The sequence below is a fragment of the Jaculus jaculus genome, chromosome 10, assembly GCF_020740685.1.
Source record: "Jaculus jaculus isolate mJacJac1 chromosome 10, mJacJac1.mat.Y.cur, whole genome shotgun sequence".
Lineage (NCBI taxonomy): Eukaryota > Metazoa > Chordata > Mammalia > Rodentia > Dipodidae > Jaculus > Jaculus jaculus.
This window is the reverse complement of record NC_059111.1, coordinates 73504783-73520637: the sequence shown is the minus strand read 5'-3', so window position 1 is coordinate 73520637 and position 15855 is coordinate 73504783. Positions and strand designations below refer to the sequence as shown.

Here is a 15855-nt window from a genome sequence, read left to right as displayed (position 1 = left end):
TTAAAAATATATGTTTTTAAATCAAGCTAGGACTGGTTGGGGCATGATTCACTCTCCTATGCTATTTGCATTTTTTCTGGTATGTTTTTAATTTTATAAATTTCTTGCTGTCTGTCTCCATGGTTACCAGCTCTTAATCATAATGAGCACCTGGTCTATACTGAAGACTTAATACTTACTTGCAAGCTGTGCACATTAACTTCTTTTTAATATAAATTTTATTTATTTATTTGCAAGCAGAGAGAGATAGAAGAGAGACAGGCAGAGGGAGAATGGACACACCAGGACCTCTAGCCACTGCAAACAAACTCCAGATGCATGTGTCCTTTGTGCAGCTAGCTTACCTGGGTCCTGGGGACTTGAACCTGGATCCTTTGGCTTCACAGGCAAATGCATTAAACACTAAGCCATCTCTCCAGCCCTAAATTCTTCACAACTACCACACATTTTTGCAGTGACCAGTTTAAGCTCTAGCAAATATTTTCAAAAGGTCTTCAACTTTATCCACCCTGACTAGCTGACCAGTAAGATCCAGCAATTCTCCTGTCTGATTAGGTTTATAGGCATGCATGGCCACAGCCAGCTGTTTATGTGGGTACTGGAGTTGAACTCAGGGAAAATCAGGCCCTCTCCAAGCTCTTACCCGCTGAGCCATTTCAAAGTACCTTTATAACTTTTTTTGAATATTTTTATTATATAAGGATTTCATGATAGATACGATTAAGTAATACATCTCAATCCATAATATTTGTATATGTGTGCATCTGAAGCTAGATTAAACATACTTTAATTTTAAAACATCATTTCAATGCATATTTATTAAATCTCCCTCAAAATAAATGGATAAATTATGTAAATACTAGATTTTTTAATATCTAATTTTATTTATTTATTAGGCAGAGAAGGAGGGAGAGAGAGAGAATGGGCGCACCAATGCCTCCAGCCACTGCAAAGGAACTCCAGACACATGTGTCCCCTTGTGCATCTGGCTTACGTGGGTCCTTTGGCTTTGCAGGCAAACATCTTAACTGCTAAGCCATCCCGCCAGCCCCAATACTAGAATTTTATCACTCAGTTAACCAAGGCTTCATAGCAGAGATGATACCTGAATGAGTTAATCACTATAACAATGTAGCATCTTATCATAAAGCAAATTAAAATGACATTGATCCTGTAGACATTTTTCACATAGTAGCAGATGGACAATGATTTAAAATATGTGTCAATTTTTGTCAGCCTTCCTGGATTCATGAATATCCTGATACTATCACCTATTAGTAGTATGATCTTGGACAAATTGCTTAACTATGCCTCTGTTGTCTCATCTGTAACAGAAGATAATAATATCATAGAATTATCTAAGGAGTAAAGGGGTTCATATATGTTAATGGGTAGAATTGATTCCACTGTATACTACTCATATTTAAGAGTTTATTAGGTATAAATGTCTATCACTCAATCTTACCCCATGCTATGTTATGGCTTAAATATGTCTTATATCTCAAGGCTGCACTGTAATTAAAGGCTTGGGCCCATGTGTGCTCCTGGGAGGAAGTGAAAACTTAGGAAGGTGAGACCTGTGGGAATTCCTTGGGTTATTGGGAGCATGCCCTTGCAATGGAATGTGGGCCCCTAATCTCTTTCTCTGACTTCCTGTTTAGCAATATAAACTCTTACACATGTGGTCTCCAGTGCTAACAAGTTACACAACCAAGAAATAAGGACTCCACCGGAATTTAGGAAAAGTCAGCTCTATGTCCTTGTACTTATAAAACTGGGAGCCAAATAAACCTTTTTTTTTTTTTTTCTGTATACAGTTAGCTGCATTGGGTACTTAATTAAAAGCTGAGTGGTACACCTCATATAACATGAAACATTTCAATTATCAAATCCATTTTTGTTCCATAGTATTTGTTCATTTCACATTTTCTAACTAATCCTGACTAAATTTCCTTGTGTGTCACTTAACGATTACTCAACCAGCTACCCACGTCTCTGAAAGTTGTATAAATAAAAATCACATGTCAGTAAAACATATAACATAAGCAGTTAGATAATTTGTTGGGTTTGTAGAGTTAATAAGTAGCTGAAGTGAATTGTGGTTTACATAATCCATGAGATCATTAACATAGCTGAAAAGCTTCATAATCCCTCCCCTTTACAGCTGTAAATTTGTCCCATATAGGTATTCTCAACCAACTCCCAAAAGTCCACCAACATAGGCAAATTTGAATCTGTAATATCTGTGGTGAAGTTCCCCTTCCTCCCTTGAGAAACAAGGTTTATGTGTGGTATTTATTCCCACATAACTGTGGTTCACTGGTGTGCATCAGAACTGTATCTCCCATTGGCTCTCCAAGGTGCCTGCAGCCATGTCAGAAATCATCTTTTACAGTTCTCCCAACACCTCTGTAAAATAGTAGCATAAGAGATGTTCATTCTCAGCAGATAATGGGGATTTTTTGTTTATTTTATTTTTCTTTCCAACTGCACACTTCTGTATGATGTCATTCATCCCATCCTGTTTCCATAATGATTAGTTAGCCTAACTCAACATTCTCAGGAACAAATATCCATTATTGATGAGAAGTGCTGACTAGCTCCCAATTTGACGTTTTTAATTGTGAAATGTCAGTGGAATGTTTCCACTCACTTGGCTTGGTGAAGTTGCTAATGAGGAAGTCTGAGTTTGATGAATTCCCTGACACCCACCAGTCACTGCCAAGTCCTCATGTCAGAATATCCTGCCTTCTTGGATGGATCCTGGAGCTGCCTTCAGAGCATAACGGTGACTCATTTCTAATGGTTATAAAATGCAGGAAACCCTTCTCATTTCTTCTTTGAAACCGTTTCTTGGTAACAACTGATGGGAAAATTTGCTCTCCACAGCACAGATGAGTGGCTAAAGCAGCATGCTTTGTCTCTATCTTGGCTGCCAGTGATCTTGATTGTAGCTAAAGTGGTGTTAGCTTAGATTTTCTTGACTTGAAAAACTAAATTATGGATTCCATCACCTTGAATGTTACTGTAGTCTCAATTTTTGGTCTCAATCAACATTGGTTGTCAATAGCCTCGCCAGAGGAAGTAAGCAGGAAGCACTATGTTCAGGAAGCTGAACAAAGTTACATTGCTGTTTTAGATAATACTGTATCTTATATGTCCATAGATATAAGGCCTGTGAACAATAATGTTGTGCAAAAGATAATGAAATACTCAAGTTTTGAATGAAGATTTAAACTAACCTCAGAACGTCCTACTAATAGTTTCTGCTATGAATAGTAAGTTAATAGTAATTAAATATTAATCACAGGCTAGGCTTATGCTAGCCTTATTCATTTATTCACAAAAATACTTACTAAGTATTTACCATAAGAGTCACTGTTCTTGTAGTTGAGAACTCCAGTTAGTGAACAAGACAGGAATGTATTTGAGCTTCATCTCATTTTTACTTTAGCATATTTGATTATCTGCATTAACAAATATACAAAATATAAAGGGAGAGTTTGGGCTTATTTTTTCTTTTCTTATTTCTTTTTCTCTTTCTTTTTTTATTTTTTTAATTTTAATTTTTATTATTTTTTTGATGAGATAATCAGAGGAGGTGATGTTTGAATAAAGGCCTGAGGCCTGAGTAATATTAGGAGCAACTATGACTTTGGGAAAAGCATCACTGGCAGAGAAAACAGTAATAGCAAATCGAAGGAAAAAACAAAATAAGAAAGTTTAAGAAACAGCAAAATGTTGTGACTAATGGAAAAAATGGGTGAGTGACAAGATGGTACTGGAAAGGTATGTAGAGGATGGAGAGGCAGATACAGAAGGATGCAGAGGTAGGTAGAGGCCAGAAGGTTCAGGGAGGTGTCTTGACAAGTGGACAGTTTTGAGCAAAGGAATAACTTACCATATTTTTTTAAATGACTAATTAAGGTAAGAAGAAGAGAAAACTGAGAACTTGAGTACAATCTGACTTAAAGGGATGCGCAAAAAAGAACTGTTTTAACTTGCCTGGTAGGGGTAAGATGTACTTGGGAAATTTTAAGGAATTTTTCTTTAAAAGTATTTGAGACCAGAGCATCCTGCACAAATGTCTGCCACTTTTTTACAGATATGCCAAACCATTAATTGATCAAACTACAACTGAAAAACTAAGCATATTGTCATCTATACACTCTTCACATGTAAAAACTAACCAACAACTGTTGACAATCTTGGTGGGGAGAATGTGTAATAAAACTAACTTCAGTGGAAAGACTTTAGCCAACTGAAATTATTATATAGGGGGGAATAAAATATCCCAAATATCACATAGTAATATAAAACAATACTTGGGTAGTCATAAAATTATTTTCTATTCCATAAACAAATTGGTGAGGAAGACATAAAACCAAATGTAGCATAAGACCAAAGCAATTGGACAGAACTTGAAAAATAGCCAAGTTTAGGGAAACAATACTGATAATTTGCCAGATCACTTTATTTGGTTTATTTGCCACCTTTTGATCTCTTGTAAAACTTTGGAGGGATTTTTATCTAACAAATAATTATGGCTGGCCTACATTACTGAGCACCTCTGAGATACATTAGGAACCAGGAGTATAAATCTTTGCTGTGACTCTAGAAAGACTATGGATGTGTAAGAAAGAATCCAGTTAACGCAAAAGTACATGCTGACTATCAATTTTATACACAAACACATGCATATGTATAACTGAATTTATCAAGTATCTGTACTCTTTTCAGACAGTGCAAGTGGCATCACCTCTCTTACTCTCACGATGTGCATAATGAACATAAAAGAAGAAGGTGACAAATAAATTGCCAAGTCTCTAAATAGGAGAATTACATGGCTGAAATGATTCAGTAAGGACGTCACAAATATTAGGTTTCAAGAGCTTTTCAGAATGGAATAATGCCTAGCTATGCAAGTGACTTAGATTACAGTTTAAAAGTACTATTTTGACATCTTAAAAATATTTAGGGGAGCTTGGGGCGTGGAGTTCTGACAAAAACAACATCGGTAAGGCATCATTGTTGAAACGCACGTTTGAGGGAAAAAAAATAATAATCAGAAATCAGCCTAATCGGGTTTAAAACTTTGTTTTGCACCACAAATGACTAAGTACTTCCCAAAATGTCTTATTAAATGTGCATGTTTCTCTACCTGATTAAAAATGAGCAAGTGTCACTAGGCACATTTGGAAGGTAATGCAGGAATTTTCCCGCTGCAGGAATGTTGGAAGCTCCCTACATGAACACATTCCAAACAGATGGCTGAACTCGGAGGCCATCTCCCCAGTTACCTCTTCATCTAAAAGTAGCAAAAAAGATAATGGGCCGGGCCTAGTGGCCCACGCCTTTAATGCCAGCACTTGGGAGGCAGAGGTAGGAGGAACGCCGTGAGTTCGAGGCCACCCTGAGACTAATTCCAGGTCAGCCTGGGCTAGAGCAAAACCCTACCTCGAAAAAACAAAAACAAAAGATAATGGTGCATCACAAAACTTGAAGAGAGGTGGGAACCATGTGCTATCATTTCTATATTCTTAGGGGCAAGACATTATACCTAACAATAAAACAAGACAGCTGAGAAGGAAAACTCCGCAAACGGCTTCCCCGCCTGCTGCAGGAGCTTGAAGATCAGGCCTCCGCCTCTAACAAGCGAGTGCGCCGTTGCATGACGGGAGTGGGCGGCGGGATTCTGGGAAATGTAGTCCAAAGTCGCCGCCCTCCTCGCCATTTCAGTAATGGCTGCTTCCTGGAAGGTAAGATTGGAGCTCCGCTCCAGAGGATCCTTCAGTTGCCCAGTATATTTGTACAAACGCGATAAATTTGCACCCTACTGGGCCAAATGAAGACTAATTATTATTATCATTATTATTTTGTTTCGAGATAGGGTCTCACTGTAGCCCAGGCTAACCTGGAATTCACTATGTAGTCTTAGTGTGGCCTCAAACTCACAGCAATCCTCCTACCTCTGCCTCCCCAGTGCTGGGGTAAAAGGATTGTGCTACGACTCCCGGCTCAGAATTATTTTTTCAAATCTTCGTATCATGCCTTGGAATTAATTTGCTTCTTATCTTATGTTAGCTTTCTGTGTAAGAGGACTAACTTTAAGTCCACGTCTCCCTGCTGGAAATCTACCCATTTCTCCCCCAAACCTCTCTGCTCTCCACTGACTCCCGCTCGCTCTCCAAAATACTAATAACTTTAAAATATTTTCTCTCCACCCTAATAGGTGGTGTCGCATGAAACCTCTTAGCCTCAGCGTCCGGAGCTCCAGAAAGGGATTATTTTCAAATCAGATACAATTTTACATGTACGATTGCTTTGGTAAGTCCTATTAATTCCTCACCACTTAACAGAGTTCTTTATTGTTTGACTTTAGCCAGATTTTCTTTATTTCCTAGATAAGAGAGACACTGAGAGAATGTAATTTTTACGTGCTAAAGTTTACAAGTGCCTGTACATTTTTCTGCCTGCTTTTAATGATGTACTGCAGTTCCATTTTAGTTTGGTTGATGCATGTGGAGATGACATTGCTGTGGAAGAATTGCTGGGTCTAGGGTGTTGTCATGAGATTAACCTCAAATTGCTGTCTTTAGGTACACATAACTTCCCTGATTGTTTTTTTTGTTTGTTTTGTTCTTGAGTAAAATGACTTGGATCTGAAATGATTCACAAACCCAAAGTTTAAAACTTGCATGGACTGATCTATCTGCATTCATATTGTTGAAGAAGGTAGGAATTTTTTAACAGCTTCTTTTTGTTTTCATCTTTAATTTCTAGGAAACTTCAACACTCAAGATCATCATGACCTCAGTTTCAACACAGTTGTTCTTAGTCCTTATTTCACTGCTTTTGGTTCTGCCTGCTGTGGAAGCAGTAGAAGCTGGAGATGCAATCGCCCTCTTGTTAGGTGTGGTTCTCAGCATTACAGGCATTTGTGCTTGTTTGGGGGTATATGCAAGAAAGAGAAATGGACAGATGTGACTTTGAAGGGCTCTTCTGAATCAGACTGCACCGCAGCCCTCTGAAAACTGTTGTGCTGTTGAAGCTAAACCTGAGATTTGATCTCTGAAATTCCAAGAAACATTAGTAGTTGTTTCACATAAAATAGGAACAAATGGGTATTTGGTAAATGAGGGGAAAATGATTATTTTAAAACAAATAGTTCACTAAAAAAGTGCAGCGTCCACATGGTGTTTGTTACTTAGAAAGAGGGTGAAATTAGTAAAATGGCTTAAATTTGCATAAGTACTATTTTATACTTTCAGAATCCTCAAAGCATATGGAATACAAAGAATAAGTCAGCATTGTTCAGTTATAATCACTGCCTCCCAAAATCTTGGGTAGTCTTTTTCTACATTTTTGTTTTTTTAGAGGTTTTTGTTTTATCTTCCAAGTAAATATGATATTTAGGTATCAAATACTAAAATTTTTTTGTCTGAGGAAAAAAAGTTTAGAAAAATGTGCTTAATGTACCTAAACTTAAATGTAGAAAAGATTCAATGTATAATGAAAAAATAATTTTAACACTATTGAGTAACATCCCCATGGTGAGAAGTTCTATATTAAATATAAACCCATTATGATATAAATTAATGTGTGTTTTCTATTTCTTTTGGACTGTTTTTAATCCATGTTTAGACCTTTATGTAGGCAAAGTGCAAGAGGACCTTAAATGATTACTAATTTGCAGAGACACAACTGGTGAAAAGTTTGGCCACACTGAGACAAGAGAGGCCACAGACACAGAAGAAAACTATAATGACCTATACTGGTCTTCACACCAGCCAAATGGGCATACCTTCTTTCACCTACTTAAAGAGACCTGAAACCAACAAAATTTACCTTAGGTTTTATTAGCCATGCACACTCTCAGGTGCCTTGCAGGTATTTTGATCCGAACCTGCATGTTAGAGCCCAAGATAATTTGTGTGCCATTATTGGTTCAAGAAGGCTACTTTGAAGGGTAAGAACTGAGAAATTGTTTTATGCTCTTCTATTCCAGACAAAACTTAGATTTCCCAGGTCCCTCTGCTAGTTACATAACTGTAGAAGTGTGTCCTGCAGATGCATTTTTAGCAATGGTTGATCCCTCGAGGACTTATTTGATTCTAAAGATTAGGCCAGCATAAAGTAGTCTTAAGTAAATCAAATTTTATTTATGGTTACACTGTAATTAGCTAGTCAGATTTCCTCCCCCCCCCAAAAAAAGTGCATTATCTCTGAATTTCATTACAGCTAGCATTAAAAACCTCAATTTCCATTAGAAAACAGGTCAGAGAAAGTAAAATCCTGTTTACAGTGCAATTTTTCCTGACCTGGCTTATGTGAGAGACTTGATAAAGGGTAAAAGTTATGATGGTTATTTAGTTTACAAAGATAGAAACTGAATGGGGTTTATTTGGGTGAATTGGCAGTTATATACTGTATAGTTAATAGAACTTGGTTGTGCTTATAAGAGAAAAAGAAGGAAATGATACAGGCCATAGAACAATGGTTGTTATCTCCCACACAGCAATCCATGTTGTGCAAAAGATGATTTAGGAAAGCCTATTTCTTCCCTGTCCTTTACCACTGGGAAAGGTAATCAATCATAAAGTACATTTTAAATTACAGCCTTTCAGGAAGTTCAAAACAATACCACAGGCAAACATTCTGTATTGAACATGTGTTTCTGGAAGTACCTACAAAAAATTAGGAAATTGCCATTTTCATACTTTGCCATTAAAAGCAAAGGTGGGGAGTGTCTTCTAAACATAATCTCATTTCTAATTAAAATTAGATTATATAGATTTCCCTGAAAGGAATGAAATCACCTCTGATTATCTAAATCCTTCTTTCTTAGACTCTTTTGAGAATCTGATGAAGTCCTTAGTCCTTTTTCCTAGAAAATGCCCATGCGTGCAGCAATTTAAGATTCATTTCAAGGAACTTGCAGAGATGAAGCCAATCCAGGAATCCCAAATTACAAATTTCTGGGTTTGGGGTGTTTTGTTTTGCTTTGCTTTTTGCTTTTTAATTGATATACTTTCCAATTCTAGAATTCATTCATTTGCTTTGAGGTACTGTGCCCATTGTGGAATGGTTCAGAAGAGTAGAATTCATAAAGGTCCCCCAGCTGCACCACCCATTGTGGAAATGTGTAGCAAAAACTGTGTGTGGAAGATGGGTTGAATTCAGAACAGAAGGCAGAGAACACTTAAGAGCTGAAATCAACAGAGGAAGAATTTAAATTCTTTACCAATACTTTTATAGTAACTTAACATTCTCTTAATGCAAAAAGTCCATGTCTCTCTTGTGTTCATGGCTGGCTGTCCTTACTTTTCAGAATTTTGTCTATAGTGTCTCCTAGCCTCAGTTTCTTTGGGTTAATCCTGATTGGAGCTTGCTCAGTTTCCTGAATATGGAAGTTTTTGTTTTTCTATTTTTGAGGCCTATCCCCCCCCACACACACATACACACGTCAAATTTACAAGAAGTTCCAGCCATTGTTTCTTCAAATGCTTTCTCAGACTAACCTTTCTTCTTTTCTCTCTAGGTCTCCAGTGACCCAAAGCTAGATCTTTTGTTATAGTCTTACATATACTTAAATTTTTCAGCCTTTTTTTAGTGTTCTGGTTGGATAATTTGTAGCATTCTATCCTCAAAAAATCACTGATTCTATAATTGTATTTTTTAGTTAAAAATTATCATTTGTTTTTCTTACTATATTCTGTTTCTTTGCTAAGACTTTATATTTTTTCATTTGTTTCAAGCATGTCTTTCGTTATTGAAGTATTCTAGTGTCTACTTCAAAATCCATGTAAGATAATGGTAGCATTTGTGGCATTTCAGTGGTAAATAAACACTTATTAAATGTGCTCAACAGTAGGTCTTCCCTAAGTTACATGACAGAAACAATATCTGTTTAGACCATTTAAGATAGGACAGGAATTTGGTTTTGCCTGTTCAGAATAGCAGCTTTGGTCCATAGTCTGTCAGGAAAAAATACTTTGATAGTTCATAGCTCATTAAAGTCATGAAGGTAGAAGGAACATACAAGTTAATATTTCTTTCCCATGACAGAAAGTGCAAAAGAAGCCCCTGTTTTGACTGACTAACCCTCGACATGTGATTTCACAGTTAAGTAAAAACAACCAAATCACAAGATGTTTGCAAAACAGCATATTTAAGGGTTTTTTTTTTTCTAATTTTTAGTAAAGTATTTTGTCTAAGTATCTCTTATTTTAAAAAAAAGTGAGAGCCGGGCATGGTGGTGCACGCCTTTAATCCCAGCACTCAGGAGGTAGAGGTAGGAGGATAGCTGTGAATTTGAGACCACCATCCACCATGAGACCACAAAGTGAATTCCAGGTCAGCCTGAACTAGAGTGAAACCCTACCTCAAAACACCAAAAAGGGGAAAAAAAAAAAAAAAAAAAAGTGGGGAGTAATTGCTATAAAAATACAGAAATGTATTTTAAGTTTTCATTGATTTGTACTGTCAGAGCAACAATGCTCATATTTCAACTAAATTATTTATCAGTGTTTAAAATTGTGAAAATACTAGTTGATACTTCAGTCTGAAATGAAATTTTACACACAAAGTCAGTTATTTGTAAAAGGCTAATCATTAGCACTTTGTTTAACATAGAGTTATAAACACCATATTTCACAATATTAAGATAATTGTTCTCTGTATAATTGAGCATAAATCACTTAGTAAAAGAATTTAGGAGGCTGTTTGCCAAGAATAGAAAATATGCCATATTTTATTTCAGATGATTTGTCAGAACAGCTGTTTGGTTTTGCTGCAAAACTTACTAGAGCATTTAGATACCAAAGTAAAATAATTTTTATGAGTTCTGGTATGTCATATTCTAGCTTCACTTTGGCAGACCATACCAGCACTCTTTAGGAAGGGGAGCAAGGTTAACTGAGTGGGCCAAAAATTTACCCACTCATTTAAAATTATGTCAGTAGTCCAGAATGCTAGTTTATGATGGACTATCACAACTTCATAAGAATATTTTCATAATTTCAAAGAGGAAGGAATGATAATGTTAAAAGCACTGTAATTACCCACTTAAGGAGTTCATTTTCTCTCAGGACTTACTGAAAACTAATCCAGTCATTTGGTACGTTTTTGGATTTCAGCTCACTGAAGCAGCTCATTTTATATTCTGACAGAATATGATTCGAGATCGTTTCGAGAAACAAGAATTGAAATCAGAGGGTAGCCCTGCCACTCCTACTCAGAGCAGTTAGCCTACATGTAAACAGACCTGGCCACATTCAGGAACAAGCAATCTTGTAGTTCCATTATGCAGTCTCTTACAGCACTGCCGGTGAGAGTCACCTGATGCCATCTTCCCATGCCAAGACTTTTGGTGGAATGTGTAACACCTTCCCTCCCTCATACTCCACACCTAGTCCATTTCTGACACCTCCCACTTTTCCATGGGACCCACCCATTTCCATCTTCATGCCTTCTGCACAGTTAAGGCCACTGTGATGATACAAATATGCAAGTAAATGTCTTAGTATGTATGGCCTTGAACTGGGTTCCAGTTATCCTACAGTTTAAGCCTCCCAAATGGTAGTAACTACATGATTCCTTCACCATCCCTCACTATGTGAAGAACTGCAGACACAGATGTGATCTTATTATATTCCACCTCAAAATCTGCCTTCAGAGCTCCTGTTTTTGTGAATTCTTAACAAATCTTTAAAAAGAAAGTACTGTTTAGTCACCCCTTATTTCTCCAGGATCTCCTTATTTCACAAGCCCTAACCTATTGCATTAAATCTGTTTCCCTTCCTGGGAGAACCATGTGTGTTCTATCCTCTCCCCACCTTACTTTCCCTCTTTGGTTTTTATGTTCATTGCTCTGCCTAGGGGAATTTACCCCAGTTTACTTATCTCCTACTCCAAACACCTCTTAGTACATTTTGCTCAATCATTCCAGACTTTGGCTACCTCACCATGCTCACCAGCATTCTTGACGTCCATCAGGCACATGTTACATCATGCTGGAATCTACTTGTCTTCATCTCAAACACCCTCACTAGCATACCATAGTCCCAGCTTTCCAGCATATGCTCACTAGGCCTATTTTAGAATGAATATGCGATTCAGAGTTAGTATGGTGCTGGGACACATAGCAAATGAGATGTCCTCTGAAGGAATTGTGCCTTCACTGTCTCAGAATATCTCTACTAAGCTTCCATGTCTTTCATAGGACAGACCTGGGATTCTCTCTGAAATTAACCACGTTCTTTGACATTTATATTTAGGGAACAGGGCTTTTATAAGATGCAGTCTAGTTAGTGAATTTTATTATGCTGTGGGTTTTAGGGGAAGGTTGAATTTTAATTTTTTAAATTATAAGGGGAAAGAGAGAATAGGTGTGTTAGGGCTTCTAGCCCCTACAAACGAACTCCAGATGCATGTACCACTTTGTACATCTGGCCTTACATGGGTGCTATGGAATTGAACCTGGGTCATTAGGTTTTTCAGACAAGTGTCTTAACCTTATAGCCATCACTCCAGCCTTGTGTTTTTGCTTTTTGAGGCAAAGTCTCAGTCTAGCCTACACTGACCTAGAACTCACTATGTAGCCCAGGCTGGCCTCATGCTCAGTGATCCTCCTACCTTAGCCTTTTAAGTGCTGGAGTTACATGTATGAGCCACCATGCCTGGCTTTTATACACTACTTTATATGTATATATTATATATATTTTATATTATGTTATATATACATATATGCTACTTTTTTAAGTTGTAGTACATTATATGAACTGTTTAATGCTTTGTGTGGCATGTAATTGAGAACTGATACATTTTAAATGGTAAATCACAGAACAGTGTATTCTCTTATTCATACATTAACTAACAACAACAGACTACCAAACACATACCAAAACCAACTACCTTGCCAGACCTCCAGGCTCAGCTTTTGTATCCTTCATAATTTCATCTCGTTGATGGCGCCTTTCCCAAAAAAGCAACTAGTGATAACTGTCCTTCAGAATCCATAGTTCATTGTTTTAATCTGTATTGTTGTATTTCATTAAACCTTATTTTTATGGTTTTGTCCTTTTTTATGTCACAAGCCTTATTATCCAATCTATATTTCTGATCTACTCTTGAACCTGCCACTTATTTCCTAAATTTCTTGAAATACTGTCTTTTTATCATTTGTCGTGTAAGGGATTTTCATACACATTTATATTTCTATTTAATTTAGTTTCTAAAATATTGTAAAGTACAAACAAATAGAGCAACATTGGAGAAACAAGTGTTTTTATGGACAGGTATACGATTTAAGCTGATACTCTTTAGAAACACTGCAAGTTGGGAATTGTGTTAGTTACTTTTCTCACTGCTGTGGCAGAATACCCTGACAAAAGCAGTATAAGCCATCATGGTGGGGAAAGTATAGCAGCAGGAACTTGAGGCAGCTAGTAACATTGTGCCCACAGAATGGAAACAGAGTGATGAAAGCTGTTGTTCAGTATTTTTTCTCCCTTTTTCTCAGTCCAGGGCCCTCACCCATGAAATGATGCTGCCAACATTTAGGATGGGTCTTCCCACCTCAACCTAATCTAGAAAATTCCTCACAGACATATTCAAGGATTTGTTTCCATGGTGATTCTAAATCCTATCAAGTTGACAATATTGACCATCACAGGAGTTTTCCATTTATATGCAAATGTGTCGCCTCTGTCTGAGAGAAATTGGAAATTCATATTTACTTTGTCATCCTTGTGCAATAACCACAAGACAATTGAAAACACATGGTAGTTCTTAGCTGGTACTACCACAGGATGTCAAACTCTACATTTCATTCAAGGAAGAATGCTGTATCAAAAAGAATAGAAAATGATAAAAGAGCCAGGCATGGTGGCACACACCTCTAATTCGGGAAGCAGAGGTAGAAGGATCACTGTGAGTTGGAGGCCACCCTCAGACTACATAGTGAAATCCAAGTTAGCCTGGGCTAGAGTGAGACCCTACCTCAAAAAAAAAAAAAAAAAAAAAAAGAAGAAGAAGAAGGTACTTGGGACCAAATACAGTTGTACATTTTCAAAAATAACTCAAGTTTCAAATAGTATTCCACTTCTATCATCACTGGGAATGCACTCCTGAGAAACCATTCTGTGGTTTTGTACTGCTGTTGTGCTATGTATTTCACCCAGGCTACATGACTGGGTAAATAAATCCAGTGTTTAGACAAAACTAAATGCACTGCTATCTCTTCAGGCTTTTATTATTGTCTTGATCCTAGTTGTTATAAATCAAATGAGAATAGGTATAAAGAATACCCATGGGAGATGGCTTGGCATTTAATGTGCTTGCCTACAAAGTCTAAGGACCCTGGTTCAATTCCCTAGTATCCACATAAGCCAGATGAACAAGGGGCACATGCATCTGGAGTTCATTTGCAGTGGCTGGAGGCCCTGGTGCACCTATTCTCTATCTGCCTCTCTGTCTCTCTCTCAAATAAAATAAAATTAAAAGGGAAATTTAAAAAAACTGCACACAAAACACTAAGTCACTTTTTTTCTTTCTTTTTTTCCAAGGTGGGGTTTTACTCTAGTTCAGATTGACCTCAAATTCATTGCACAGCACCAGGCTGGTCTCACAGCAATTCTACCTCAGGCTTCTGAGTACTTGTACTAAAGGTCTGTCAAAATCATGCCTGGGTTAACTCGCTTTTTCAGTCATCTTGTTCATTCACATTTTTGGGACTCTATAAAATACTCCTTTAATAAGGTGGACTTTGTTGGTTTTGCCACCATTCAAATCATTTAACATTCATATTTAAGCTGTGCCATGCTTCTTCAAATATCCTCAAATGAAGGAAAGTATTTGAGCATTTAGCTTTCACAAAGAATGCTTACATTCCATCCACAGTCAGGAAGCAGAGGGAGGAATGATGGTGCTTAGCTCACTTTTAGCTTTTCTTCTTTATTCAGTCAGAAACCCCAACCCATGGGATGGTAGTGCTCACATTCAGGATAGGGCTTCCCTCTTCAGACAAAACCTCAAGAAATGCCCTCAAAGACGCACCAGAAGGTATGTTTCCTAGATTATCCCAAATTCAGTCAAGTTGACAATAATTAATAATTAATAATAGTTGATAATAATTAATAATAATTAAATGATTAACCTTGACACTAAATAATATATCCCTTTACGACTATGAAAATTATATCAACAGCAATAAATAAAGGCATGGCATAATAAAAAAGTGAGCTGCATGTGGTAATGAACACAATTCTGAGGCAGGAGAATTATAAGCTGCTCTACAGAAAAGACCTGTTGCAAAAGCAGAAAAGGAGGGAGGGGGAAAAAAAGACCTATACCTTATCTGCCCTAAAAAAACATTTTCATGCCAACTTTCACATAAAGTTTGTGAAACTACATTAGAACATACATATTTATTTTCCAGGGTTTTCTTTTTATTTAGCATCTAAATGTTTCATAGCTATTTCAACCTCAAATAATATTCCATGCTATTCATTTCCCATTACTTACTCAAAAATATGCCTTACTAATGCTAGATATGTCAGTGACTTCTTCCATCCTGCCTTATGTTCTGCTCTTTAAACAATGCATAGATGTATGTGTGCATGTGCATATTTGTGTCCCTATGTGTGAGGATGTGCAGGTTGAGGCCAGAGAACAGCCCCAGGTATCATCTTCAGGAAGACCATTCTTTTTTGATAGGACAGGTTCTTGGAAAGGCCTGTAGTTCATCAGTTAAGCTAAACTAGGTGGTGCAGTGAGTCTCGAGGATTTTCACATGGGAATTGAACTCATCTTCTTCCTATCCCCCTATCCTACCACTGTTGATAATACCAGAAG

The 15855-nt window shown here is 37.1% G+C and overlaps 1 protein-coding gene across 1 annotated transcript; it reads left to right on the top strand.

Moving 5' to 3' along the window:
• The first annotated feature begins 5698 nt into the window (after positions 1–5698).
• Smim30 (small integral membrane protein 30) lies at positions 5699–7595 on the top strand. Its single transcript, XM_045159906.1, has 3 exons — positions 5699–5759; positions 6233–6327; positions 6784–7595. Exon 3 carries the CDS (start codon positions 6808–6810, stop codon positions 6985–6987), a length of 180 nt encoding a protein of 59 aa, XP_045015841.1. The 5' UTR covers positions 5699–5759; positions 6233–6327; positions 6784–6807; the 3' UTR covers positions 6988–7595.
• Positions 7596–15855: the final 8260 nt, after the last annotated feature.

Bases quoted from the DNA above. Each gene is read 5' to 3' on its own strand.
- Smim30 (XM_045159906.1), top strand. From the start codon at position 6,808: ATGACCTCAGTTTCAACACAGTTGTTCTTAGTCCTTATTTCACTGCTT.